The sequence below is a fragment of the Sciurus carolinensis genome, chromosome 1 (genome assembly GCF_902686445.1).
Source record: "Sciurus carolinensis chromosome 1, mSciCar1.2, whole genome shotgun sequence".
Taxonomy (NCBI): Eukaryota; Metazoa; Chordata; class Mammalia; order Rodentia; family Sciuridae; genus Sciurus; species Sciurus carolinensis.
Genome location: NC_062213.1, coordinates 203,557,267 through 203,584,519, shown reverse-complemented (window position 1 = coordinate 203,584,519; position 27,253 = coordinate 203,557,267). Strand labels below are relative to the sequence as shown.

Sequence of the window (27,253 nt, the reverse complement as noted above, 5' to 3'; positions counted from 1 at the left end):
TTCCATAGGTTTAGGGTCCTCTAAGTTTCCCTTGGTGATTACTGAAGAAGCAGAGCTGGGGAAAGAAATATGAAATTCGGGTTTGGCCATGACAAATTCAAGGTGCCTATTGGACATCAAAGTGGAGAGGTCAAGGAACAGTGGGCTTGCTGACTCACTGGTGAGTTTTCTAAACTTTTAGTAAACATATAGTGCCAACCTTACCCAGCTTCTCTCTATAATAGAAAAAGAGGGAGGGACATACTCTGATTTATTTCATAAAGCCATCATGTCCTTGAACTGAAAACCTGATAGGATAATTTTTTGTTTGATTTGGTTTGGTTTTCTGTGGTCCTGGGGATCAAACCCAGGACACTATACCACTGAGCTACATCCCCAACCCTTTTATGAATTTTGAGTCAGGGTCTTGCTAAGTTTCCCAGGCTGGCCTTAAGCTTGAGATCCTCCTGCCTCAGCCTCCTGACTAGCTGGGGTCATGGGTGAGCACCATCATGTCCCACTGATGGGATGTTTTTAAAAGGGAAGATTATAGCTCAGTAGAAGAGCATTTGTCTTGCTTGTGCACGGCAAGAAAGAAAGAAAAAGAAGGAAGGAAGGAAGGAGAGAGAGCAAGAGAAAGAAAAAGAGAAAGAAAGAGAGAGGGAGGGAGGGAGGAAGGGAGAAAGAGAGAGAAAGGGAGGGAGGAAGGAAAGAAAGAGAAAGAGGGGGTGAGGGAGGGAAGGAGGAAGGAGGAAAGAAAGAGGTTATATAACTACAGATCAGTATGTGCAAGATAGTATCAAATCAATAAATAGAAAAGTATATTACAGCAATAAGGCAAGAAAAAAAGAAGAAAGAAAGAAGATCTAGAAATAAGGGGGATATTATTTCACAGACATGTCTATGTATACAGAAAAGCTGAAAGAATCTAAAAAAATTATGAAAATTAGTTAATGAGTCTAGCAAGGTTGCTTGATCTAGGATAAATATACAATTACTATGTTTCTCCTTATCTGCCACAAACTAAAAATAAATATTTTGACAGTGACACCATTTCCAATTGCAAGCAAAAATATTAAGTACCTAGGAATAAATTAAAAATACATACACCATACTACAAACCACTTCTGAGGGCTCGGGTTATAGCTCAGTGGTAGAGCACTTGCCTAGCATGTGTGAGGCCCTGGGTTCAATCCTCACCCCACACAAAAATAAATAAATAAAATAAAGGTATTTTGTCTGTCTACAACTAAAAACTATATGTAAAAAAATTACTGATAGAAATTTTTAAAGACAAAATAAATGGAGATGTACAGATAACGTTTATAGACTGAAAATAAGCAAAATGTTTAATTCTACTCCAACTGAGCTTGTTTTAAAATTTAAGTTTAAAAGTTTTTTTAAATACATGTATCATGGGTATGGAAAGACCGATTCCAAACATGTGCCGTCAAGAGCCGAGACAGTCAGAAACATTTTAGTAAAGTACAAAATCTGGCCTCACTGCATCACACATGGAGACGTACCTCAGAGCGACGTACACGTGGCAAACCCAACCTTGAAAGAGGCCCCACGGATCAGGAACCTCGGTGAGGACAAGGGGGCACTGTGGAGGAGTAGGGAAAGGCGCTTGGCCCCGGGGATACTCGTGTGGAAAAAGTCAACTTGACACCTCTTACCAAAAACAAAAGCCAGTTCTGTCGGGTACCCAGGCGCACGCCTGTGATCCCAGCAGCTCAGGAGGTCGAGGCAGGAGGATCGTGAGTTCAAAGCTAGCCTCAGCGAAAGCCAGGCACTAAGCAACTCAGTGAGCCCCTGTCTCTAAATAAAATACAGAAGAGTGCTGGGGAGGTGGCTCAGTGGTCGAGTGCCCCTGAGTTCAGTCCCTGCTACCTCCCCACAAAAAGTAAATAATAGATCTAAGCATGACAGGAGAAACGATGAAATTTCTGGACGATTCCAGGAGACGTCTTTGCGACCTGGATGCCCACTGGTGGGAGGCCCTGCTCTGTCTTGACACGTGTGCACCATACAGCAGCAGGATCTGACCCGTGTCCTGCCCAGTACCACCCTCCCACACCTCCGGCCTCCTCCTCGTCTCTTCCTTCTGCTCTCCTGATCTCCCTTGATTTTCACAAGACCCCTCCAGGCAAGGAGAAGCAGGCAAAGGCTTGATCAGGCCCCTCAAAAGGGGACACGCCCGGCAGCAAGCGAGAAAAGGGCGCTCGCCCTTCCCGGCCAGAGGAATGCAAGTTGTCCCTGCTGGTCCGCGAAGAGCTTGACCAGGGAACCCAGAGCTATGACAGCTCCAAAGGGCTCCGGGGCCAGGCAAGCTCGCTGCGTTGGCAGTGTGGGTGAGCAAGACCTCAGGGGGCACCTGGAGCCACTACTGATGGTGGACACGTATGCACTGCAAATGCCACTGATGGACACCCTGAGAGACACCCACGAGGGCACCAAGTGCACCTGGGTTTAGGACGTGGACACCCCGACAGAGATGCCACCAGCTCACCAAGTGCACTGGGGTCAGGACGTGGACGCCCCGACAGACGCCCACCAGCTCACCAAGGGCACTGGGGTCAGGACGTGGACACCCCGACAGAGATGCCACCAGCTCACCAAGGGTACTGGGGTCAGGACGTGGACACCCCGACAGAGACGCCACAAGGGCACCAAGGGCCCCTGGACATAACGTCCATTGGGCAGCACATGACGTCCCTCGGGTCTGGAGCAGCCCCGGGTCTGCCAGCAGACCAACCCCCTTATCCAAGGCAAGTGCACCTCAGGGACGCAACAGCATGAGAGTGAGCGCGAGCCGCACGCAGCATGGACACAGGACCCTCAAGAGGGACAAAGAACCAGACGGAAGGAGGCGCACTTCCAGTTTCATTGACATAAGCTAAACAAGGAAGGAGGGCCGAGGCCCTGGAGTGGGTGGACGGGTGGCTCGCGGCTCCTCGGGGCTGCTGACCCGGTACTGGCACCTGGGCCCCTGGAGTCAGGAGTTCCCAACCCGACATCCTGACCCCTGTGAGCTCAGGCACCTGGTTCGGGCGGCAGGACCTGCGGGTGGCGGGTCAGCAGCTGGCCACAAGCTGCACTGGGGAGGCACCGACTCCCCTGCCCTGGGGCTGGCGGGCAGCGCCTGCGGTTTCCCGCCCCAGGCTCGGCAGCCCCGGTTAGGGATGGAAGTCTGCACCCAGTTCCTACGGGAAGCCCTCCGCCCAGTGACCGTGTTTGAGACTCGGCCTTATGGAAGCCGTTGGGTTAACTGAGCCCATAGGGCAGGGCTCTAATCTGACAGGACTAGTGTCCATGAAGATGAGCCCAGAGTCTCTCTCCTTCTCTGCCAGGTGAGGACATGGCAGGGAGGCCGCCATCTAACCAGCCAGGAAGAGAGCCTTCACAGAACCCAGCGGGCTGGCACCTGGCCTGGGTCGTCCAGCCTGGAGAACTGTGAGAACGGGAATTTGCGTTGCCCGCACCTGTCCCCCCGGTGGTGCATGGCAGCCCGAGGCTAAGACAGCCACCACCAGGCGCCACTGCGAACGCCAGGCCCTGGGCACTCCCGGACAACCCTCGACTGCACGTAAGCAAATGCCCAGCCGCCTCTCCTCCAGCAGGGAAATCGTAAGGTGCTCTAAGCTGAGTGTGTGTGCTTTCCCCAAAGTCCTGTTAGAACACAATCTCCAGGTGAAGGATTTGGAGTTGGGACCTTGTGGGGTAAATAGGTCACGAAGGGGATTAGCACCCTTATAAAAGAGACCCAAAGATCTCCCTTCCACCAGGTAGGGACACAGCAAGAGAGCGGTTATCTGTGGGTCAAGAAGCAAGATCTTACAAAGCCAGACACGGTAATCCCAGTGACTCAGGAGGTTGAGGCAGGAGGATCGAAAGTTCAAGACCAGTGGGAGAAAATTAGTGAGACCACCTCAAAATGCAAAAATAAAAAGGGAGGTGGGGATGCAGCGCAGTGGGTGGAGTGCTTGCCTCACATGCACAAGGCCCTGGGTTCGATCCCAGCACCAAAAACAAAATAAAATAAAACAAAAAGGGCTGAGAGTGTGGTTTCGTGGTGGATGTGTACCCCAGGTTCAGTCCCAAGCACCACACGTGCGCGCGCGCACACACCAGCCACACACGCACCCAGGGCAGGAGGGGGCTGGGACGTGCTGACTCCTCTCAGGGAGCAGCACATGGAGGGAAGGTCGGCAGAGGAGGCTCCAGGCGCTGGAACGCCTCGGAACCTGGGGTCGGGTCGGCCATGGGGCTTCTCGGTCCTGGGGGGTCTGGCGCTCCCTGGGCGGCTGCCTGGCTCCAGGAGCTGTCCTGACAGTGTCACCAGATGGGGCAACACAAGACCTAGATGCCGAATGTCACTGGAGCACACGTGTGTGTAAACGTGGCCTGGTCACTGCAATGCAAACTCAGGTGGACGCTGTATTTTATCTGGCAACGCTGTGTCCCAGGGACGCCCTACCCCAGCCCACGGACGAGGAGTCCACCATGAGCCAGGGGCCGACCACTGCCTGGGCTCTAGAGCCCCTGGGTCCCCAGGCCGAGGCCTCAGCTGGCAAAGTCCACCCTCGCCCAGGGAGCACGGCCAGGGCCTGTGAACCACCCCAAAGCATGGCAGCCTGGCACATTGGCTCTCGGTCACCACGCAGGAGGGCGCAGGCCTCTGCTCTGCGGCCCTGGGCTCGGATCCCCACCCCAATCCTGGAGGCCATGTGGCCCTCCCCGCCCCACGGCTCAGACTTCTGAAGGCCAGGTGCTGGTGGGGAGGACACCCACGGCCAGTCACCACGAGCGCGAGAGGTGTGAGCACTCAGAACCTCGCCCAAGCCCGGCGCCAGGTCTGCTGCTGGAAGTGACGCCATTCACAAAAGCCCACGCAGCTCCGTGGTTTGCTGAAAAGTGTCTCAAAGTCAAGGGGAAAGCCAGCCTCAGAACCCAGAGTCCCCAGGGGTCAGAAAATGCTCGGAGCCCAGGAAAGGTGGCGCTCTTCCACCACCTGGTGGACACCCGGGGACGGCAGGTGAGCAGGCCCGCTGGCCCCAACCTCCAGCAACACACACACACCCCGCTTGGGTCGGCCGGTTCCCGGGGCCGACTGGGTCTCCGGGAAAAGCTGTGTCTGTTGCAGTCTCCATTTTCTTTTCCTCTTCAGGATGCAGTTGGGAGAGTGCGCGGGGGTCTGGTGACCTCCAGATTGGTGGGACTGGGTCCCCTGTATGTACTGGCCTCTGGGATTTGACAGACCCTGCTTGCCTGGGGTTCTGATATGAAGTTGGTGGGACCCTGCCTGGCCCCTGGAGCCCCTCTGGGTCTCTGTCACCATCTCCACTAACCTCCTGGCCCACCTGCCTGTCCACATTGAGATTAGGTGTCCCTCCATGACGGGTCAGCCCTCAGCCGCGCCTAAGGGGTCCATTGCTCTTTCTCTCTCCTTGTTCAACTCTGGTCTCCAGTCTAGACCTACCAGCAAGACAGAGGAGGGGGTCCTCCACACAGGGGAGAGGCACCACCCTCATGGTCTTTGAAAGAGTTGAAAACAGAAGGTTCTAGACTTGGAAGGCTGAAGAAGGCCAAAGGAATTTTTCCAATTCTTTTCTTTCCCAGCAATGCTAGATTCCAAGCCCTTCCTCTTACTGCAAAACCCTGCTGTGAATATTAGAAACTAGCCTCTAACTTTTGTTTCCATGGCGATCTGAGCCTCCCTCCCTCTCTCCCCACGCCTCTCCAGCACGCAGGGCTAGGAGGCCAGCTCCCGCCCCGACCCCTGGCTGGGCACAGGGGCCACATTCCCCAGGCTCCTCCCTTGTGGTTGAGGGGGGCCTGTCACTCCGTGGGAGTGTGGACGGAGCTCCTCGCAGGGCTGCTCCTCCCTGACCCACCAGGCCAGCAAGACCAGGAGCCTGAGCACCCACCCGTCAGGGGCACCCCGGGAAGGTCGCCTGAGCCAGAAATAGACCCGAGAGGCTGGGGGTCTGTCAACTGCTGCTTTGAGCTTCACGTAACTAAATGCGTAAGCGCAGGGCTGAAAGGCGCCCTGGCGTGCTTTCCGACTACCGCTTCTCTATCGGAGAGAGCGAACGGGCTGAACCAGGTCTGTGAAGGTGCCTTCTTCGCGGCCTGGCAAGAGGCAGGCACCTTCCGTTTGGCTCCCCTGGGGCCTCTGCCCCGAGTCTCCGCGTGGTCCACCATCAGGCCTCAGTTGCCCTCACGGGCAGGAGAGTCTTCAAGGACACCTCTGTGTCTCCAGTGGCCTGAGAGCTTCAGGGGCCCCTCTGACTCAGCATGTCCCCAAGCAAACCCTCAACTCTGGCTCACCACACACCTGCTCCTGGCCCGCCACCTCCTTCATTCAGGTGCTCAGGCTGGAATGTTCCGGCACCTCTCTCCCTCCTTCCCTCACCTCCACCTTGGACACTCCACCAAGTCCTGTTGGTTTGGCTTCCAAAATACCCAGCCAGTCTGTCACCTCTGACCCCCCACCGTCACCCCCATCCGTGCCCACCTGGCCATTCTGCACCCCACCTGGCGTGCCCACCTGGTCCCTGATGGCTTCCGCTTTGAGCTTCATGATCTTTGCAAAATAGGAACATGGTGTGTACCTCCAGCTCCACCATGGGGCCCCAAGGCTGCTTCTCGCTCTTAGGAGAGGACAACAGGGACACAGCTCAGGCAGAGCACTTGGCCAGCATGTGCCAGGCCCTGGGTTCTGACCCCCAGTACCGGGGTGGCGGGGGGACAAAAGAAAAAGACACACACCCTTTAATCACGGCGTGTAAGGCAGTGGGGTGCTGTGTGTGGAGTTCCAGGGCAGTGTAATGGTTATGTGGCAAGACCCAGAAGAAAGTGAGAGAAGGACAGGGGAGGAGAGAGAGAGAGAGAGGGGAAGGAGGCAGGGAAGCCACCACAGCCCTAGGCCCACCCTGCCTCTCCAGCTTCCACCTCCTCTAGTGACCTTGGGCCTCTGCATTCCAGCCCCAGTGGCCTCCTCCAGCGCTGCGCATGCCCATCCTCTCCCAGCAAAAACCCTGTACGCCTGATCCCTCTATCTGAAATCTGCTGCTGTCCCTACTCAGTCCTTAGTGGCCCCTCAAGTGACACTTCCTGAAGGGCCCTCGGTCGCCCAGTGAAGTCAAATCCCCCCACTGTGCACCCTCATGGAAGCACATGTCCCTCCCCAGCAATTCCTGCGGCCGTAATTTCACTGCAAACTATTTGAGTAGCCCACCTCACTTCCACCCCAGGGCCTTTGCACGCACTCTTTCCTGCTCCTGGCCTGACCTTCTCCCATGTTAGTGTTAAATTGACAACTCAATTTAAAACCACGCCCTCCCTTTCCCAGTCCTGTGTGTCCTAATCTCTTTCTCCGGAGAGTTATCTTTTCAAAATATATTTTAATTGATAAGCCAACATTTTATTACTATGTTATAACAACATGATGTTTGGATACACATATACATCATGGAATTGCCAAATCAAGCTAATTAAAACGTGCCTGGCCTGGCGCAGTTTTGTTTTCTTCACTTTGGTGAAGAGAACGCTTACACTCCACTCCGCAGTTTGCAAGTGTCCAGCAGTTTCCCGAGTCACCAGGCTGCTCAGCAGCTCCAGGACCTCAGCCCTGCTGTCTCACCGGCTGGGAGGGCCGCCACTTCTGGGAGTCTGTGCATCTCCTTTAACGTGTATCTTCCTCTCTAAATGTCACCCCGACAGGACTTTTTTCTTTTTCTTTCTTTTTTTTTCCCTTCCTGCTGAGTCAGCCGGTGCCTGGAAGGGGCCTGGCACAGCCGTGCGCACCCCACGAGTTGAGTGGATGCCCCAAGTCCAGGCAGGCTGCCCGCGTGGGGCAGCGGCCCTGTCCCCACCACATTTATTTACAGACGAAGGAGGGTGTAAATGAAGGCCGGGAAACGGGTGTATTTCTTTTAGAATCAGGAGAGGCAGGGCGCCCTCTTAGGCCGGGGAAAGGTCTTCCTCTTCGCCCACCGTCCTGCCCGCCCCGAGGAGGGACCCCGGCCCCGGGCGCTTTAAGGATGCTCTGCGGCCGCGGGCGGGGATGCGGTGACGTCACGGCCCCGCCCCGCGGTGATGCTGCAGCAGCCGGGCCGGGGGCGGCGGGCGGGCGGCGAGCTGCCGGGCGGCCAGGAGCCCAGCCGCGGAGAGGGATGCCTGCCGTCTGACCACAGGTACCCGTTCCTCCTGCGCCGCCGGCTCCGCCCGGGCGGCTGGCCGGGGTGACCCAGCGCCCGGACGCCGGAGCTCGGCCCCAGACCTTTGTTCTTGGAGGTCTGGTCACTGAGCCCCGTCTCGGCCCTCCCCTGGGGGACCCTCGGGCCCAGAGGAGGGTGGCAGCTGGTGGCAGGTGCATTCCCCTCTTGCCCAGCCCGGGGGCCCCGGGGCTCGCCAGGCGATGGTGCTTGCTGAGCCAGAGGCCTGTTCCCTGGCACCGGGGCTGGAGGCCCGTTTCCTGTCACCTGGGCAGGTGTCTCCAGCCTCCAGCTCACCTCCTGGCGAGGCGGAGCCTTGTCGTTGGCCAGGGGCCATGGTCACCTCTGCTAGGATGCTGGTTACTTAGGAACAGCACCAGAACTCCTGCCGACTCGAGTCACTAACCAAGAGTGACGCGCCGAGGTGGACCCGCAGGCTGGAAAGCCACTGCCGCCCTCCCCTTGCACAGATAACCTCCCGCTTGCCTCTGGAGTTACAGGGTATTTGTTTTCGGCTCTCACAAGGAAGTAGAGTCAGGTGCTGATGAGCCAATCCCGTGTGCTCCTGGCCAGGGCTCAGGGGACAAGTTGCCTTCAGGTAGGGCCAATTGGCTGGAGCTGGAAAGTGAGAAATGGGTCCCAGTTCAGTAACTGCCTCATAAATACGTCCCCGGACTGCAGGGTTCTCTAATGTCCCAGGCAGGTTTCCTTGAGGGTCACATCTGAGAATCCGCAGGAAGAGAAGCAGGAAGGCAAGGGGCACGGCGGCCCCACAGTGGGAAGCCACATAGAGAAGAGAAAACCGGGAAGGGATGTGGGCTCGCGGAATGATTCCAAGCACTTCATTGACATGGACATTGCTCTTTGGGGGGTAGGTCCTGAGGATTGAACCAAGGGTGCTTTACCACGGAGCCACATCCCCAGCCTTTCTTAGTTTTTATCTTGAGACAGGATCTTGCTAAGTGGCTGAGGCTGACTTTGAACTTGGGATCCTCCTGCCTCAGCCTCCTGAGTCGGTGGATTTACACCCCTCCCAGTGGATATTGCTTACTTTTATTAAGCTTGTGCCATTTAAACTCCCCACAACAGTTGAGGGGTTCATTATTTGACCCATCCTGTGTTCTGGAATCTCAGTGGGCCTATGTATAACATTTGGGGCATCCAGGGATATCATGCATTTCCTTCTGACTGAATAAACAGTCACTAGTGGGCTAAAGATGAATATTTATGTGAGTGTGCTAAAATTCTACTTCATTATTTTAAATTGCATTTTTGCCCATTTTATAGTAACATTCAAAATTGGATTTTTAGCCAGGTGCAGTGGCACATGCCTGTAATCATCCCAGTGATTCGGGAGGCTGAGACAGGAGGATCACAAGTTCAGGGCCAGCCTTAGCAACTTGGTGAGGCCCTAAGCAATTGAGAGAGGCCCTGTCTCAATATACAAAATCAAAAGGGCTGGGGATGAGGTTCAGTCATTAAGCACCCCTGGTTTCAATCCCCAGGACCGAAAAAAAAAAAGAGAGAATTTTAAAAATTCTTTTCAGGATAAACTTTTATGAACAGCTTTCAGTTCAATATATTTTTTTTAACAAAAAATGTGTAACAGGGGCAACGCCTAAGAAGCCTTTTCAGGGGTCTGTCTGGGGTGTGCGTTTCTCCCTTCCTCTGGGTCTGGCTGCAGGCCTTGTGTTAACGCTGGGGTGGCCTCGTCATCTCGCAGGTGGAGAAGTGGGCTATCTACATAGTCCATTTTAAGTTGGGTGGAGAAGCGTCCGCTTTCCAAAATTATGCTTCTTCCACATGTTGTTAAAGGGGAAATTTTTCTGAACTGGGCCCACAGTTCTTCATCCCCAAATTAAGCACGTGCAGTTAAGTTCTAAGTATGGGGTGAAATGCTGATAGGAAGGAGGCGGGGCAGGCTGGACCTGGGTGGGGAGGGGTGGGAGGGGTGGGAGGGACGTTGGCCCTGGAGGCAGTTGAGGGTCTGCAGACAGGTGCAGTCAGAGGAGCTTCCTGCGCGCCTGCTGAAGGTCTCACCTCTGATTCGTAGGGAGACACGGGTCTTGTTCTGTGTGTATGGACTCCTGATTTCTGTGCTTTTCGTGAATGAGGCTCCAGGAAACACTAGCAGCTCCCTGGGTTTGGGGCAGGAGAGCCGGCCAGTTGACAGATTTCATTAACCCAGAAGACCCGAACCAGACCAATGAGAAACATAAACAAGCTGAGCTTTTTAAAACTTCAGTCTTGATTTAGTCTTCACACATCAATTGTATTTTAAATGAAGTACTGCTTGTCTACACATGGTCCTTAGTTCCCTCTATTCTTGTTTTGTAGGACAGCCTGGCATTTTTCTAAGGTCACAAGATGAGTCATTTATAGAAATGAGAGTGGAGCCAGTTTCTGGCCATGTCATTCCCCGCCACCTCCGTGCAAAATCCCTCTCTCTGCAGACTTCAAGGCCCCTAGCTAATGGCTCCATCTTTCACCACACCCCATTGTGCCCAGCGGTTGATCTCCTCTCCTCTCCGTGAATGAGCCCACTGCTTAGGAAGCCTTTCCTGTGCCCTTTTCCTAACTCAAGAACAAGAACTCTTCTTTGCTTTATCTCTGTAACCTCAGTATCTTCACTCTCGGCACTCAGTCAGACTGAGGGGATGGATGAATGACTGGATAAATGGATGTTTGGGAGGTTGAATGGGTAGATGAGTGGATGGAGGGACAGGCAGGTGCATGTGTGAATGGGTGGGTGGGTAGGTGGATGAATAGATGAATGGAAGGGAGGTTGGGTGGATGGATGGATGGAGGGAGGCAGGGATGGTTAGGTGGATGGATATTGAATGGATAGATGGAAGGATGTAGGGAGGGAGGAATGGATGGATAGATGGATGGTGGATGGATGGAGGGAGGAAGGGATGGGTAGGTGGATGGATATTGGATGGATGGATGGAGGGATGTAGGGAGGGAGGAATGGATGGATAGATGGATGGTGGATGGATGAATGGAGGGAGGGATGGGTAGGTGGACAGATATTGGATGGATGAATGGGTGGGTGGATAGATATTGAATGGATGATATTAAATGGATGGGTGGATGAAGGGATAGAGGGAAGGAGGGATGGGTAGATGGGTAGTGGATGGATAGATGGAGGGATGGATGGGTAGGTGGACGGATATTTGATGGATGAATGGGTGGGTGGATGGATATTGAATGGATGGATATTAAATGGATGGATGAAGGGATGGAGGGAAGGAGGAGTGGGTAGATGGGTGGTGGATGGATAGATGGAGGGATGGATGGGTGAAAGGGTGGCTGGGTCATTAGATTAGCTCAATGTTCTGAATCCTGCTGGGGTGTCTCTAGGTCCAATCATGTCTACCATCGATGGCTTCTGAAGAGAAGAAAGGTTATCCCTGAGCATGTTGAATATAAATCTGGGGTGAGGAACTTCAGAGTGACTATAAAGAAGTTATCAACTAGCAGTAGTGTGATGGAAAGTGGTATACTTAAGTCAATGTCAAAAATAAGGGCCTTATTTCTGAAACTTAAAACTAACTTTGGAAGAAAGCCTATAATATTTTGATAAGTGATAAACACCGTTATCATGGAACCCACCAAGGCTGGGAACGTTGTCTGGGTTAGGGGGCTACTTCTCAAGAAGAACTTCAAAGGAAATGGAGTCGATTGCTTTTCAGAGAGGCCACGCGGGGCCTCGGACTTCCTCGCTCTGAGGTCTACACCTGTCTCTTTCCCTCTGATCTCAGTAGGCTTCTCCCTGTGCTTAGGAAAGTGGACATGAGCTAAAACACAAGTTGCACGCTGGAGCTCCTTCCTTTAATATGTATGGTCTAGATTCATTTCAAAGCAGGGAACAGCATCTGCAAGCTCAGGAGGTCTCCGCGTGGTACAGACTGTGCACCCCAGGGCAGGGACGGGGGCCTGAAGGTGGGGAGTGTGGGCAGGGGGCGCTGGGCAGGGGGTACACAAGGACATCGCCTGTGCTGATTGCCTCCCTTCATGGGTGCCGTGGAAATCGTTCAAAACCTAAACTCGCCGAAGCCGGGTCCACTTCTCACCCCTCCATCGTTCTTTTTCTGTTTCATCTTTGCTTTTTGCGGTGCTGGGGACCAAACCCAGAGCCTCACACACACCAGGCAAGTGCTCTACCGCTGAGCTGCGCCTCCTGCCCTCCTCCTTTGGAGAGCGCAGTTTCAAACCTGTAAAAGTCTCCAGACTTGACTGACGGTTCACTTGACTGACCGGTTGATGCTGAGAAGAAATGGCCGTGTTCATCGGTCCAGCTGCTTGGAGGCAGGCGTCCCTCTGGCCTCCTACGGGGCCTGAATACAAGGTGTAGGGAGCAGAGGGGATGCTGTGACTTTCTGTCCTGTGAAGGAAGGCTGCCCCCGACTCAGGGTGCCCACAGGTGGCTCCTGTCCCAGGCCTGGTCTGCCCATCTCCGGGCAAAATTGGCCCTGGAAGTGGGCCACAGGTCCTCAAAGAGCCAGGCTTCCTTCGGAGCCTGCAAGTAGCCACTGTGCCAGGGCTGCCCTCGCCTCACAGGAGGGTCTTGGCGCAACTGTCCTGAGAGGGCCGCGGGGTTTTATGTGGGGACCTGAGGACTGGGCTCCTCTCTCCCGGCGGCATCGGGCTGCGCTCCTAGGCAGCTAAGCTCAGTGCCATCGTCCTGGACAGGCGACCCTGCTGGGTCGGTGTGAACTGGAGGTCTTCCGGGTGGACTCAGCTCCTCCCGCGTGCAGAGGGCCAGTGGGTGGGGAGAGCCGCGGGGCCCCGGGGAAAGTGGACTCTTGTGGTGGAGGCCCTGGGAAGTAACTTGTCCCCGCTGGGTTCTCCTCGCAGGGACGCCCACCAGCCCTGCCGACATGATCCCGCCCACGAGCAGCGCCCCTCCGGGAGAGGCCCTCTTCCCCAGCTTGCCACCTCAGGACACCTGGAGGTCTCAGATCTCGGGCTACTCGGGGTCGGTGACTCGTCACATCAGCCACCGGGCCAACAATTTCAAACGACACCCCAAGAGGAGGAAGTGCATTCGGCCCTCTCCGCCCCCGCCCCCCAACACTCCGTGTCCCATTGAGCTGGTGGACTTTGGGGACCTGCACCCCCAGAGGTCCTTCCGCGAGCTGCTGTTCAATGGTTGCATCCTCTTTGGTATCGAGTTCAGCTACGCCATGGAGACGGCCTACGTGACCCCCGTGCTCCTCCAGATGGGCCTGCCCGACCAGCTCTACAGCCTGGTGTGGTTCATCAGCCCCATCCTCGGTGAGCCCCTCCAGCCCCGGTGGGGGGCCTCCAGACTCTCTGGAAGCTTCTGGAAGCCTCAGTTGAAGCAACTTGAGGGTCCTGAGGGGACAAGGGGGGAGCAAGCGTTATGATCCACTCGTTAGTCAGGCGCGGCTGATCCTGTCCTGCATTTCAGTTCCTTTATATCAGTCAGACGCTAGATCAGGAACTCAGTCGGCCGCAGTGACCAAGCGATCATCGAGGAGCCAAGCAGGAGTGCGGGTGGGATCTGGGTCTGTGAGGTCCTAGAACTTCTTGGATCCCAGGAGGGTCAGGTTGCTCAGTGCTCTGCGGAAGTGGAGAGCTCTGAGTGCTCGTGGGGGTTGCCTCCCTTTTGGTTCTGGCTGAGGTCCGTTGCCCACTCTGAGCTCCACCATCTGATCTTTTGGTGCATTGGGACATTTGAGTGCGGGAATGTGACGAGGCCATCCCCAGTGTCCCCTGGTCCCGGGGGGAGCCCAGCAGTGACACTGGCCTGCTCTGTTTCAGGATTCCTGCTGCAGCCTCTGTTGGGTGCTTGGAGTGACCGATGTACCTCAAGGTTTGGAAGGAGACGCCCCTTCATTCTTGTCCTGGCTATAGGTCTGTTGTCTTGGCATGGAGATAAAACGAAAAAACCAAACCAGCAGGCCCAGCTGCCACCTTTTAGGAAAATCTTATAAAAAGTCTGCCAACGCAGTCCCGGTGGCTCCCGGCCCTCACTGGTGCGGCCACAGAGCCCCGAGCCCGCCTCAGTCGACCCTCAGGATAAACCACTTTCATCATCACGTACAAGAGCGAGGGTCAACCGTTCACCCCACTCCCGCTCTGCTCCTCAAACCCTCACCTGGGGCACACACCTGGGCCGCAGGTGGGTGTCCCACCCACTCTGCTCGGAGTTTTTAAGATTCCTGTAGGATCCTGGACTTAGGTGGTGGACGGCAGGGGACAGAGCCGGTGCGCATTTTCTCCGGGTGACTTCGTCTCTCTTTGCAGGGGCACTGCTGGGTCTCTCGCTCTTGCTGAATGGCAGGGACATCGGCCTTGCCCTGGCTGACACGGCCAGCAATCACAAGTGGGGGATCCTCCTGACCGTGTGCGGGGTGGTGCTGATGGACTTCAGCGCGGACTCGGCAGACAACCCCAGCCACGCCTACATGATGGACGTGTGCAGCCCAGTGGACCAAGACAGAGGCCTCAATATCCACGCCCTCCTGGCGGGTGAGTGCCCCTTGGCAGGCTGAGCCTGCAGAGCCCCCGTGAGGTTGCACACTCGGGGACCTGACTTCGCTCCCTGACTTAAAAATAAGTTGAGAAAATTCAAATATAGGCTAAACATTTAAGTGATTGAAAATATGTATCTCACTGGGGGTGGTGGCATGTCTGTGATCCCAGCAGCTTGGGAGACTGAGGCAGGAGGATCACAAGTTCAAGGCCAGCCTCAGTAACTCAGCAAGGCCCTAAGCAACTTAGGGAGACCCTGTCTCAAAAATTAAAAGGGGTGGGAATGTGGCTCAGGGGTTAAATACTCCTGGGTTCGATCCCTGGTACCAAAATAAGAAAAAAGGAAGAAAGAAAGAAAAATGATCTATCTCAAACGACATGTCTCCACAGTGACGTACTGTGTTAACACACCTCTGTGTGCAGATCCACATCTATGGTCCTCCCTGTATCCGTGGGGAAGAGTCCCAGGACCCCCTACCCATACCCCAATCCACTGCTGCTCCAGTCCTTGGCATAAACGGCACAGTAAGGGCTGAGATGTGGTCCAGTCCTGGCCTGTGCAAGCCCCTAGGTTCAATCCCCACGACAGAAAACAGGAAAATAAAAAGGCACGGTGTTCACCCGTGACTCTGCCCATCTTCCCACACACTTCAGTCTCCTCACTTATAATACTTCCTGCAATGCAGGTGGCACGCTATCATTTAGGATGGAAAGAAGTTCGCACGTGTTCACAATTATCTTCTGAATAATTTGAATTTGAGGACGTGCACCCTGTGCATCTGGAGGGTGGGCTGCATCTGTGCATCTAACCCTAGTTCACGTACACAGTCGGGCTCCTTATTTGCTCTAGCTGTTCCTACAAGGTCAACGCAAACCCTGAGTCAGCGAGGACTGACCCCTTGCTCCCAGGAAAAGCACAGGGTTGGATCCTGTGAACTTCTCACAGTATTTTTATCAAACTGATCCACACGTAACCTCGTTCTGTATCTTCCCGTTTGAGACGCTTTATTCCAGTGCCGACTCGCTAATGTTGAACTCGGTGCCCGCAGCCCCGCGATGCTCACATGAGCGAAGCTTGCGTAACACATTTCTCCTCCCTCTGGCACCTCACAACCTCTCGGGCTTGGGAACACCAGGTGGTCCTTCAGCACTACTCGCAGGGGCCATTTGAAACAGACAGAACCGCAGGGAAAAATAAATCACAAACATGCAAAATCTGTGGCACTGATTAGACCACGCAAGGGACACTGTACATGGAGGGCAGCTGGGACCTCGCACCTGGGGCGACTTAACCTTTCACTGTTCTGTGCGCATCCTCGAATGACAGCCAGACCCCGTGAGCCGTGGCTTCAGGGAGTCCCTGAGTCCACGAGGGCAGATTCTACAAGTCGGGAGGCTTGGCAGCGGGCCCAGGCCGTGGCGCTCACGCTCGGTGCCAGAGCAGGACCTCCTTCCTCTGAGCGTCAGAGGGAGGCACTGAGCCCTGCACAGCAGCGGAGGGCAGGCGTCAGCACGAACGCCGGTTGCCTATGTCTGCACCTCTGGAGACTTCCTGGTTCTGACCATAGAGCAGCACAGGGACCAATCAGGCAATCGGTCATCAAAGCATCGCATGGACATCAGCGCCTCTGGCTTTCCTGCAGGAAAAAACTGGCCTCATCACAGAAGAAAATAGGAGAAAAAGTCCCACTTAAAATAGCAGTTGGAAAGAGGTTTAAAAATTAAAGGAAAGAATTAAGAAGACACTCGCAGACCTGCGTGGGGAGGCCGGTGGCTCAGTGGTTAGAGTCACAGGCTCTGGGCACTGAAAATGGGGCACTGGACAAGCTGCTGGGCTCTCCAAACTTCAGTTGAGGCTTCTAGCAAATGCCGTCACCTGTTTCTGTTCACACACCCATTTGCAGGGGCTGAGGGACATCTGAAGGGTGAGCTGGGCCAGGGCTAGGGCCGCAGGATAGGAGGAGGGACTTGGTTTCTACCATTCGTCTTCTGTATTGCTTCTAATCTGTGAAGACACACGTTTTAGGCAGCTTTTACGCTGCCTAAAAGGATCTGACAGCACAATTATAGAAGAGGAAAGGTTTATTTGAGACTCACGGTTTAGAGGCCCCAGTTCATAGAAGGCCGGCTCCATTCCTCGGGGCTGGAGGTGAGGCAGAACATCATGGTGGAAGAGCGTGGCAGAGCGCAGCAGCTCACATCATCAGGAAGCAGAGAGAGAGAGTCTTCACTCTCCAGATACAAAATATATACCCAAAGCCACATCCCAGTTCCAGTCTCCTCCAGCCACAGCCTCCCAGGTCTGTTACCACCCAGTCAATCCCACTGGGGATTAATTCACGGATTGGGTTAAGACTCTCACAACCCAATCATTTCTCCTCTAAACCTTCTTGTACTGTCTCTCATGTGAGCTTTTGGGGGACACCTCACATCCAAACCATAACGACACATCCTTTAGATAATTTTTAAAAAACTAGTTAATAAAGTTGATCTGAAATCTGACCTTTCTCAAGGGTCATGAAACAGCAATTATGTCTTCAAAGCGAAGAGATAATTAGGATCCTGATGCACGAAGTCAAAAAGAGTGAAACACCACAGGCACAGTGGCGCATGCCTGTGATCCCAGGGGCTCAGGAGGCTGAGCCAGGAGGATTGCAAGTTCAAGGCCAGACACTTAGCAAGGCCCTAAGCAACTTAGTTGAGCCCCTGTCTCAAAATAGGAAATTGTAGGGGCTGGGGATGTGGCTTAGTAATAGAGTGCCCCTGGGTTCAATCCCAGGTACCAAGCAATAAGCAAATAAATCAGGGAGAATAATGACATGCCAAAGGAGGGCAAAAAGCAGGATGGGCAGAGGAGGGATGGAGACTCGACCTGGAATTTGAAAGTCAGTGTGAGACACATGGAAGAGCTCGGATCCACGGCCATGTCACCCTTAGGCAGGTGTGCAGGGCTGAGCACGGGAGTTAGTGCTTAAAGGTGATGTGGCCGGTCCCCAAAGGTGAAGCCCGTTCCAGAGCACAAGCTGGAAGAAACCCAAGGAACTCGCCTCCCGACCAGGAGGTGGCTCAAGATCCGGCTGAGGGCAAAACAAAATTAAGGAATGCTGCCCAGAGGGTCGGCAGTGGAGGGGCGGGTGCTGGGGACGTGGGCTTCCCTGCTCCGGCTCCCAGAAGCACAGAGCGGCGGGAACGGCACTCTGAGGTCGCTGCTGCTGGGTCCCCAGGCCTGGCTCACCTTTCATGGGCGGCTCTGGGAGCCTCTTGGCCCTCTGGCCAGCGCCCTGGGGCTGTGGGGTGAGAACCCCGCACCCCGTTTGTTTTGCCGTGGCTGGAAGACCCTGAGAGCCAGGTGGAGGAGAGGCGGGACGTGTGGGGTGGCTTTCCTCCCGGCGACCACGGGCCAGGACACCGTCCAGGAGCACCTACGCGAGCTCGTCTGTGTCAGAGTTCCGTGACTCTGAGGCTGGCGGGGACCGAGGGGAAGTGGGACCTGGAGGGACAGCCACGTGGGTCCTCCTAACCGCCTGGGTGCGAGGGGAGCCGCAGGGCAGGGGCCACATGCCAGGCCCCGGGCAGGTGGCCTGCACAGGCAGAAGAGGGCACGTCCCTGGGGAGCTGCCCTGGAAATGCCACTGTCATTTTGGGGTGCTTGGGTGGGACGGGATGGGCGGTGCCAGTGCAGTGTCCTAAGCAATGGGACCCCGTCCTTGGGGTTCTCGCTGCCGTCAGGAAGGAACCCAAGCCCCTTTCTCTCCCCAGGTCTCGGAGGAGGGTTCGGATACGTGGTCGGGGGAATCCACTGGGACAAAACCGGCTTCGGGAGAGCCCTGGGGGGCCAGCTGCGCGTCATCTACATCTTCACCGCCGTCACCCTGAGCATCACCACCGTGCTGACCCTGATCAGCATCCCAGAGAGGCCCCTGCGGCCCCTGGGCGAGAAGAAGACGGCCATGAAGAGCCCCAGCCTCCCGCTGCCCCCCTCCCCGCCGGTGCCGCTGGAGGAGGGGGCCGGCGACGCCCTCCCCTCCCAGGCCACCAGCTTGTACGCCAGCTTCTCCAGCCCCATCTCCCCGCCCAGCCCCCTCACGCCCAAGTACGGCAGCTTCATCAGCAGGGACAGCTCCCTGACCGGCATCAGCGAGTTCGCCTCCTCCTTCGGCACCTCCCACATCGACAGCGTCCTCATCGACTGCTTCACCGGAGGCCACGACAACTACTTGGACCTTCCTGGCAGTGTCCCCAGGCAGGCCATCAGCGTCAGCTTCCCTCGGGCCCCCGACGGCTTCTACTGCCAGGACCGGGGGCTGCTGGAGAGGAGGGAGGTCGCCCTGGCCTCGGGCTCGGACAGGGACGTGCTGCGGGTGGGCTCCCTGGACACCTCCAAGCCCAGGGCCTCCGGGATTCTGAAGAGACCCCAGACCTTGGCTCTGCCGGAGGCGGCTGGAGGGGGCGGCCCCGAAACCAGCAGGAGAAGGAACGTGACCTTCAGCCAACAGGTGAAAGCAGTGTCGGGAAGCCAGGGGTCAGATGGCCAGGGGCAGCGGTCCCTCAGCAGTTGGGGGACGGGGGGAGTTGCTTTGGAAAGAACTGCCCATCCCGCTGGGCAGGGTCCCGCGTCCTGTCTGCGGGGAGGAGCCTCCGGGTTCCCATTTCCCTCTGCCCGGGAAGCCCCCGCTCCAGCACGCGTCTCTCCCTGGGGGCTACGGAAGCTCTGGAGCCCCCAGGGCCTGGCAGCTTCTGTGAAGGCACAGAATGGCCAAGAAGGGGGTTTGAGTCACCTCTGGTGTACGCTGGATTGGCCTCAGGGCCACCAACAGAGATGCGAGGTTTCACCAGCTTTCAGAATCCCTGATCCTAAGCTGGGCGCAGTGGGGCACCCCTGCCATACCAGCGGCTCAGGAGGTGGAGGCAGGAGGATCACAAGTTCAAAGCCAGCCTCAGCAACTTAGCAAGGCCCTAAGCAACTTAGCAAGAAACTTAAAATTTTAAAAAGGCTGGGGATGTGGCTCAGTGGTAGAGCACCCCTGGGTTCAATCCCTGACAAAAACAAAAACGAGAATCTACGATTGTGACCCTGAGGAGGCTGCTTTAAGCCAAAGGGAGGGATTCTCTTATTTAAGCAGACACAGTCCCGCCTGTGGCCCGCTGGTCTCGGGGCCTTACAGGGCAGAGTGCCAGGAACGTGGGGGTTGCTGACCATGAGTCCTGTAAAACCCTCTAGCCTGCACGGGCCCTGAGGGAGGCAGCTCTACAGGCCGGGTGGATGAGGCCCAGGGAGAGGCTTGCTCAGGCCACGGGGCCTGAAGTAGATCCAGGCCGACGCCACCCCGTCCAGGTCCACATGGCACCAGGGCCACGGGTCCCTCAGACAGCTTCTCCCAGGAGCTCAGGGTCCCTTCTCGGGCTCAAGAAGGCACCCTGGCTGAGTCAGAGGTTAACTGGAGACAGCCTGAGGTGGCTGCCACTCTGTCCTCACAGCGAAACACTTAGGCCTGACGGGGACTCTCCCGCGCTCCTCTGGTACATTATGGCTCTTGGATCTAAAGCCATGGCTGGCTTACGGTCTCATGTGTGGGAAGGGCCCTGCAGAGCAGGGCAAGAGGGAGGCTCCCTGTGGTGGTGTGGAGAGCATCACTTGAGCCCGTGTGTGGAAAGGGCTGGAAGGACCAAGATCCCGAGTCAGGAAGGCCCGCTGTTGGCTAAAGCAGGAGACGTCCTCATCGCTCTGTGAGGGGCATCAGACGTGACGTCCCGCTGACCAAGCCCGCCTTCTGTCAGTACCGGGCGTTCCTCGAGGTCTGCCTGAAGCCCTCCCTGGAACCCCCTTTCTAGTTCCACCCTCAATCCGCTGCAGCGTATGCACCAGTTCCTTGAGGAAACCACAAGTCACGAGCTAAACACGGACACATCCAGGCTTCGGAGGGGACGTGGTATAAGTGACAGTCTTCCTCCAGCAGGTGTGGGTGACAGGCTCTGTCCATGTGGCCCTGGGAACCAGCGTCCTGCACGTGCCTCTTCCTTTCCCTGCTTTGACACCTGGTGCGGACGATGCGCGAGTTCCCCCACGGAGCCAGGGCAGCGCCATATTCTCAAAACAGCTCAAGTCCAGAATGATGAGCTCCCTGGCTGCAGCCTGTGCCCAAGCCAGGCAGGGACTGGGGAGTGACCTTCTCTTCCAGGAAGAGCAGGCAGAGGCAGTGAGCGGCTGCGTCCCAGGAATGTTGTTCTCGGGTCCCAGAAAGAATAGTCCCCCTTCCTTCTGCTTCTCGTGTTGACAGGGGGTCCTTGGCCACACGGTGGGTCCCCGCTGAGCTGATGTGCCCGCCCTGTGCTCCAGGTGGTGGGAGTCCCACCTGTGCAGAGAGGTTCTGGACAGGTGTCCCGCCCCATCACCTTGAAACAAGGGACCTCCTGGAGAAGGGCCCTCTGGCGTCCCGGGTTGGACAGGATCCTGCTCTCTGAAGCGCGCTCCGTGCTTTGCCAGGCTTCACGGCCCCAAGTGGCACAGATCCTGCTCACGTGGCCCACAGTGGGCACATCCCCGCTGGCTTCTCCCGGCAGCCCCCGGGTCTCAGGAGGCGCGCTCCGGTCGTTTCCTCCACTCTGGCGCGGCAAGCGGCAAGCGGGTGGCCCATGCCAGGGACTCGCCCTGACGCAGGCTCTGCGGGCTCCGTTACAGGTGGCGAACATCCTGCTCAACGGCGTGAAGTACGAGAGCCAGCTGACGGGCTCGGGCGAGCCGTCGGAGCGGCCCCTGTCGCTGCGCAGCCTCTGCTCCACCATCTGCAACATGCCCAAGGCGCTGCGCAGCCTCTGTGTCAACCACTTCCTGGGTGAGCGGCCACTCCTTCCCGGGAGGCTCGGCCTTCATTGGCCGAGGAGCAGGGAGCTCCAGGGTGCCGCTCTGCACAGTCCCCACGAGCTAGGTGTTTAGGTGGAGCATTGTACCGCTTCCTAGGGCAGGGCTGGACACCTGGGTCTCCACAGAGCCAAACCTCACTCCCCAAAGCTCTTGGACAGCTCACAGTTAAATGCCGCAGTGTCCTGCTCTGCCCTAGAGCCCGAATGGCCGCCGCTGCCCCCGCCAGTGCTCTTAAACCCACAGGGCTGGCAAGCCCTGGGCCTGGCTACGGACTTGCCTCTTATTCTGCTTGGTGTCTCTTTGCGGTGGAGTTGCTGGCCTTCTGAGGGTGATTAGGAGCTCCAGGGTGGGTCATAAATCAGCAGGACCTTCTAGGCAGCCATCTGAGGAAGGGCAGGAGCCTTAAACACACTCATGACTTTATTCCAGTGATCTAACCAGATGTTCCATGCAAGCCCACAGTCAAAGATGTGTGTAAGCCAGTAGCCAAAAACTGGCCAGCAAGACACGATGTCCATCCAGCGGTCGGGAGGGTTAAGTAGACTACAGCACAGGCGCTCTGTGGAGTATTAAATGAGTCTGCTTCACAGTGTTTGAAGTCTTAGGAAATTGTGTGTGATAATTTCTCACGGCCCAGTACATACCCCGTCCTCCTCCCACAAAGAAACTGACACGGAAGTCAGAGGGACTGAGCTCTAAGGGTTTATTGGTGATAAAGCACATGGGGTCCATATGCCATTTGAACTTCCTGATATGTTTCTCCCAATTAAATGGAACCCCACCCTGTAACTGGAGCACCAATGGCAATGTCTTGCCTGGTGTTATAAAAATACACATTCATTTGACCCGGACGACCCCAGGGACCCCTAGAGAGCTTTAACAGAGGTTGTCTCTGAGTGGCGAAGCTATGGGTACGTCTACTTTAATTCTTGAGTCTATAAAAATTGTTTGCTTTGCCAGTCACGGTGGCGCATGCCTGTAATCCCAGCGGCTCAGGAGGCTGAGGCAGGAGGATCGCAAGTTCAAGGCCAGCCTCAGTAACTCAGCAAGGTCCTAAGCAACTTAACAAAACCCTGTCTCAAAATAAAAATTTTTAAAAAGTGGGGGGCAGCGGGGGCGGCAGAGGTGAGGATGTGACTCAGTGGTCAAGTGCCTCCAGGTTCAATCCTGGGACCAAACCAGGCCAAGACCACTTGTTTCTTTTGTCATCAGTAAAAGCAGCCTGGTGGGAGGGCGGAGGCTGGGCCTCTGCCCCCCGAGGTCACGCCCTCTGCCCCCCCAGGCTGGCTCTCCTTCGAGGGGATGCTGCTCTTCTACACGGACTTCATGGGCGAGGTGGTGTTCCAGGGGGACCCCAAGGCGCCACGCTCGTCGGAGGAGTACCAGAAGTACAGCAGCGGCGTGACGGCCGGCTGCTGGGGTCTGTGCATCTACGCCTTCAGCGCCGCCCTCTACTCAGGTAGGCGCGTCCCCGCGCTTCACAGGCAGACGCAGAGTCCCGCCCCGGGTGGGCTGGGGAGGCCTCACCGCTGTCTTCTTTCAGTCCCCCAGCAACTGCTGGGCCTGCAGGGCCTGCAGGCCACACTGTCCTGGGCCCCAGGTGGGCCCTGGTGGGTGCAGGTCAACCTGTGGGCATCAGACCTCCAAAGAGCGGGTGGCCTGAGGGGGACAGGTGCCCGTCTAGGCCTGACTAAGCCGGGGCCAAGGGCAAGTGGGGACAGGAACGCACCTGGGGCCACCCCAGCAGCTGGGCTGCATGACCCACCCACGTCCTTCCCCGGGCGTCCAGCAGCAGCGGGCCCAGAGGGCAGTGGGGCTGGAGGGGCCGTGCAGCTCGGTGAGGGGCCTGTGGGCGACAGGAGAGCCCTGGGAGTGGGCGGCGTGCCGAGTGAGCACAGGCCGCCCGTCCCCATCCTGCGGATCTGGCTGCGGTGGACGCCGGCACGTGTCCTCTCAGGGTCTGCACGCTGTCTGCAAAAGGCCACACGCAAGTACCTCCAGCTCTCTAGGCCAAAGGTCCGAGCCCTCTTGGCTTGGAAGCAGCCTTGGACGGTCTGCAGCTGAGTGGCCGTGGCCCAGTGCCGGGAAACCTCGCTGCTCCCCGAGGTGTGGCGTGCATGGGATTGTCATGTGTCCCGAAATATTTGTCTTCTTTAGATTTTTTTTTTTTTTTTAAGCTTTTTGGGAAAATAAAGCTACTCTTAGCTCCGGGGCCATGCAAAGGGGGCTGCAGGCTGCCCCGTGCCGGGCTTTATTTTCCCCACAGTGAGGCCGAGCTCGAGAGGCCAGCCGCTGCTCTCCAGGGCGGACAGAGAGGCTACTAGGAAGGAACTGGCAGCAGGGATCCCTTAGCCCAGGGCCTCCTGGAAGGGACAGGGGAAGGTTCTAGGACTTCTTAGGAGCACTGCCAGGCTCTAAGTGTCAGGGACCCCTGGAGCCTTGACCCGTCTGTGGGTCGCTTCGCCACGGGAGAGCTACGTTCCCGCCCTCATTCCTCCAAGGGTTTTGGAATGGGCTCTGAGTTTTCTTTCGTGACATATACCAAGCTCTCTGGCAAAATTAAAAAGGAAAGAATGAGAGAGAAGGAAGGGAGGGAGGAGGGAGGGGAAAGGAAAGAGAAGAGTTTTGGGGCTGTGGGTGAAGCTCAGGGCTAGCGTGTGCCTTGGCGGGTTGAGGCCCTGGGATCCATTCCTAGCACAGCACCTGCAGGTCTCTGGCTCCGCAGTTGGGACGTTGGGTCCCCCACAGCCAGGTGGCCTCAGCCGTGGGAAAACAGCTGTTTAAATAAAACAGACCCACTGCTGTGCCACCTCTGGGTACCCTGTGGCGGTCATAAAGATGGTGGCCAGCCAGAGGGTGGGCTGTTGCTGTCCCCGTCGTGGGAAAGGACAGAAAGGAAGATCATCCAAGCCCCACGCAGACTGGCTCCGACCCTGCAGCCTTGGCCTCTCCTAAGATTCTGCCCAGACCTCTTCCCCTGCCGGAGCCCCAGGGCCTGGCTGGGGCGGGTGCATGCGATGCCCCAGGCCCTGCCGTCGCACTCCCCAGGGAACGCTTTCTGGCTGGGGCCGGGCGGCCAGCCACACAGGGTGCCTCTGGGGGTGGCGCAGGGCGGCGCGGTGGGCAGCGCGGGCAGCCCTCTCCCTCCGCCGCAGCCCTCCTGGAGAAGCTGGAGGAGTGCCTGAGTGTCCGCACCCTCTACTTCATCGCCTACCTCGCCTTCGGCTTGGGCACCGGGCTGGCCACGCTCTCCAGGAACCTCTACGTGGTCCTGTCCCTCTGTGTGACCTACGGGGTTCTGTTCTCCACCCTGTGCACCCTGCCCTACTCGCTGCTCTGCGACTACTACCAGAGCAAGAAGGTAAGTGCTCCCAGTCTTGGCTGCTCGGCTACCCTGCCTAGAAGTGTCCCCAGACAGGCAGGCGAGGGGGCGTGCCTCCTGCAGCCACGACCCCCGAGAGCCACCCCTTGCCTCCTCAGCGGTGCCTCCAGATCACCGCACTCTGTGCAGGGACCCTGGGCAGGGAGAGGCCGGGCCCCTCTGTCCCGTCAGGCTTCCAGGTCCCCTGTTCACACAGCAGTTCACTCAGGCTCATGGCGGGGAGAGGGCTGTGGCCGGCGATCTCGGGATTTCTACAAACCAGAACTAAGGCCCAAGCCCTCGCGGCACGGAGACCAGCCCAGCCACAGGCCGCGCTCCCAAGTGCTGCTGCTCGGAGCCCGGGTGGCCGAGCATGGCCCTGCCTCTGCTGGAGACCCGCCTTTTTATGTGGTGTTTCCTCTGAGGCCGGGTTGAGCCACCAGGCCCAGGGGTTTCCACATCCTCACGGAATTGCGTGCCCACGACCACAGCCAACCTTAGAACATGTCACCCTCAAAGAAACCCTTTCGCTGCCACCCCTCTGGCCTCCAGGGCCACCACTGCTCAGCATTTCAGGCTGACGGCCTGGGGCTCCCGCGTAGCAAGGAGCCGGTGAGTCGCCCTCTTTTATGGCCCCTGACGCTCCCACCATGGTTTTTTAGTTTTTGGTTCCGCAGTAACTTTGAAGGTTTTAAATACCGCATTAAAATACTACCTTGCTCGCTGAGTTGCTGGCACGTCTTAATTTGGTGCCCAGTCAGCCCCGGCCCCGGTCCAGCCCTGGTTGGTTTGAAGGGTTCGGGTTTCTGACAAGTTCAGCCTGGGCTGCCCAAGGGCAGTGCTTTTTATGAAGAGCAAAATCCCCCAGTGTGATGCTCCCAGGAGCCACAGACGGGAGGCTGGTGTCTCTGGGTGGTGGCGGTGACAGCTCCCTGTTGGCCCAGTCACGCCACACGAGCTGGGTGTGGCTACAAGGACTTGGCCTCGGTGGCAGTCATGTCCCCTTGTCAGGCCCCAGAAGCTCTGTGCCCCCTTCACTGGAGTAAACCATGTGCCAATGTTGGGCAAAGGACTGTCCTTCCCCACAGGCAGGGGCACGAGGGTCAAGGGTCGCCCTGATGGGATTCAGTCACGGTTGCCTAGAAGCTGGGCCTCCGTGGCCACAGCCTCCTGGAGGCTCCGTCTGGGCTGAGGTTCAACCCAGCACCCAGTGGCCCTTCTCTGCAAAGGCAGAGTGTCGCCCCAGGGAGCTCCAGGCTTCCCCGGGACACAGTGGTGCCTGATCACAGAGCACCTTGACGGTGGCTCCCATCGGATGTGGCCTCGTCCGGCGCCCCAGAGTTGCCCGTTTGTGAGTGGATGCCGTCTCTAGTGGTGGGCGCGCCCCCCACCCCGTCCATGGGAGGCATTGATGGGGCACACAGGTGGCTGCTGGTGGCCCGTGCTGGGGGCAGGGCGTGGCCCACGCTGCCCCTCCCGCCCTGCTTTCAGAGTCCTCTCACCTTCCCCGGTAGCAGGGAGGATGGGGAAGGGCCCTCCAAGCTGCTGCCTCAGGAACCTCCAGGCCACAGGCCAAAGGCCACAGGGGACGTCCCAGGGCTGCAGGCTTGGTGGCCGAGGAAGAGACGGGGCCGCGGAGCTGGGCAGTGGTCCTTCTGGGGAGAGTGGGGCGCTCTTGGCGACTCAGTCCTCTGTCTCGTTAGTCACCAGCTCTGCTCCCTGTCGTCATTCCTCCGAGCACAGATGTTACCCAGCTCTTGCTCAGCTTCCTGTCCGTTGGCCTGGACAATGTGGAGCTGCTGCAGGAAGCTTGGACTCATGGCCAGTCGCCGCCCTGCGCAGCCAACTGCGGGGGATCTGGCTGATGGGTCCCTCTTCGGTCAGTTTGCAGGCTCTGGAGCGGATGGCACGCGGCGGGGCATGGGCGTGGACATCTCTCTGCTGAGCTGCCAGTACTTCCTGGCCCAGATCCTGGTCTCCCTGGTCCTGGGGCCCCTGACCTCAGCCGTGGGCAGCGCCAACGGGGTGATGTACTTCTCCAGCCTCGTGGCCTTCCTGGGCTGCCTGTACTCCTCCCTGTTTGTCATTTACGAGATTCCTCCCGGTGACACGGCGGACGAAGAGCACCGGCCCCTCCTGCTGAATGTCTGACACCTGGAGCTGGGCTTTGGACTCCTGCCTGGACCCGGGCGCCCACAGTGGGCTGGCCACTGGAGACCAGAGGCTGGGTGCACGGGGACAGGCTTCCTGCGGAGTGTAAATATGTGGTCCAACAATAAACGACAGCAGCAAAGCTCTGTCTCTCTGAGGGTGAGGTCACCTGGG

The 27,253-nt window shown here is 57.2% G+C and overlaps 1 protein-coding gene across 2 annotated transcripts; it reads left to right on the top strand.

The window, feature by feature from the left end:
* Positions 1-8,073: 8,073 nt before the first annotated feature.
* On the top strand, positions 8,074-27,221 carry Slc45a1 (solute carrier family 45 member 1). 2 transcript variants are annotated; one of them, XM_047539589.1, is made up of 9 exons: positions 8,074-8,180; positions 13,062-13,481; positions 13,992-14,084; positions 14,478-14,702; positions 18,465-19,201; positions 21,385-21,538; positions 22,850-23,026; positions 24,723-24,928; positions 26,813-27,221. In XM_047539589.1, the coding sequence occupies exons 2-9, from the start codon at positions 13,085-13,087 to the stop codon at positions 27,077-27,079; spliced, it is 2,256 nt and encodes a 751-aa protein (XP_047395545.1). In that variant the 5' UTR covers positions 8,074-8,180; positions 13,062-13,084; the 3' UTR covers positions 27,080-27,221. The 2 variants fall into 2 exon arrangements, with proteins under 2 accessions (XP_047395545.1, XP_047395459.1); XM_047539503.1 differs by lacking the exons at positions 24,723-24,928; positions 26,813-27,221 and having other exon boundaries at positions 22,850-24,156.
* Positions 27,222-27,253: the final 32 nt, after the last annotated feature.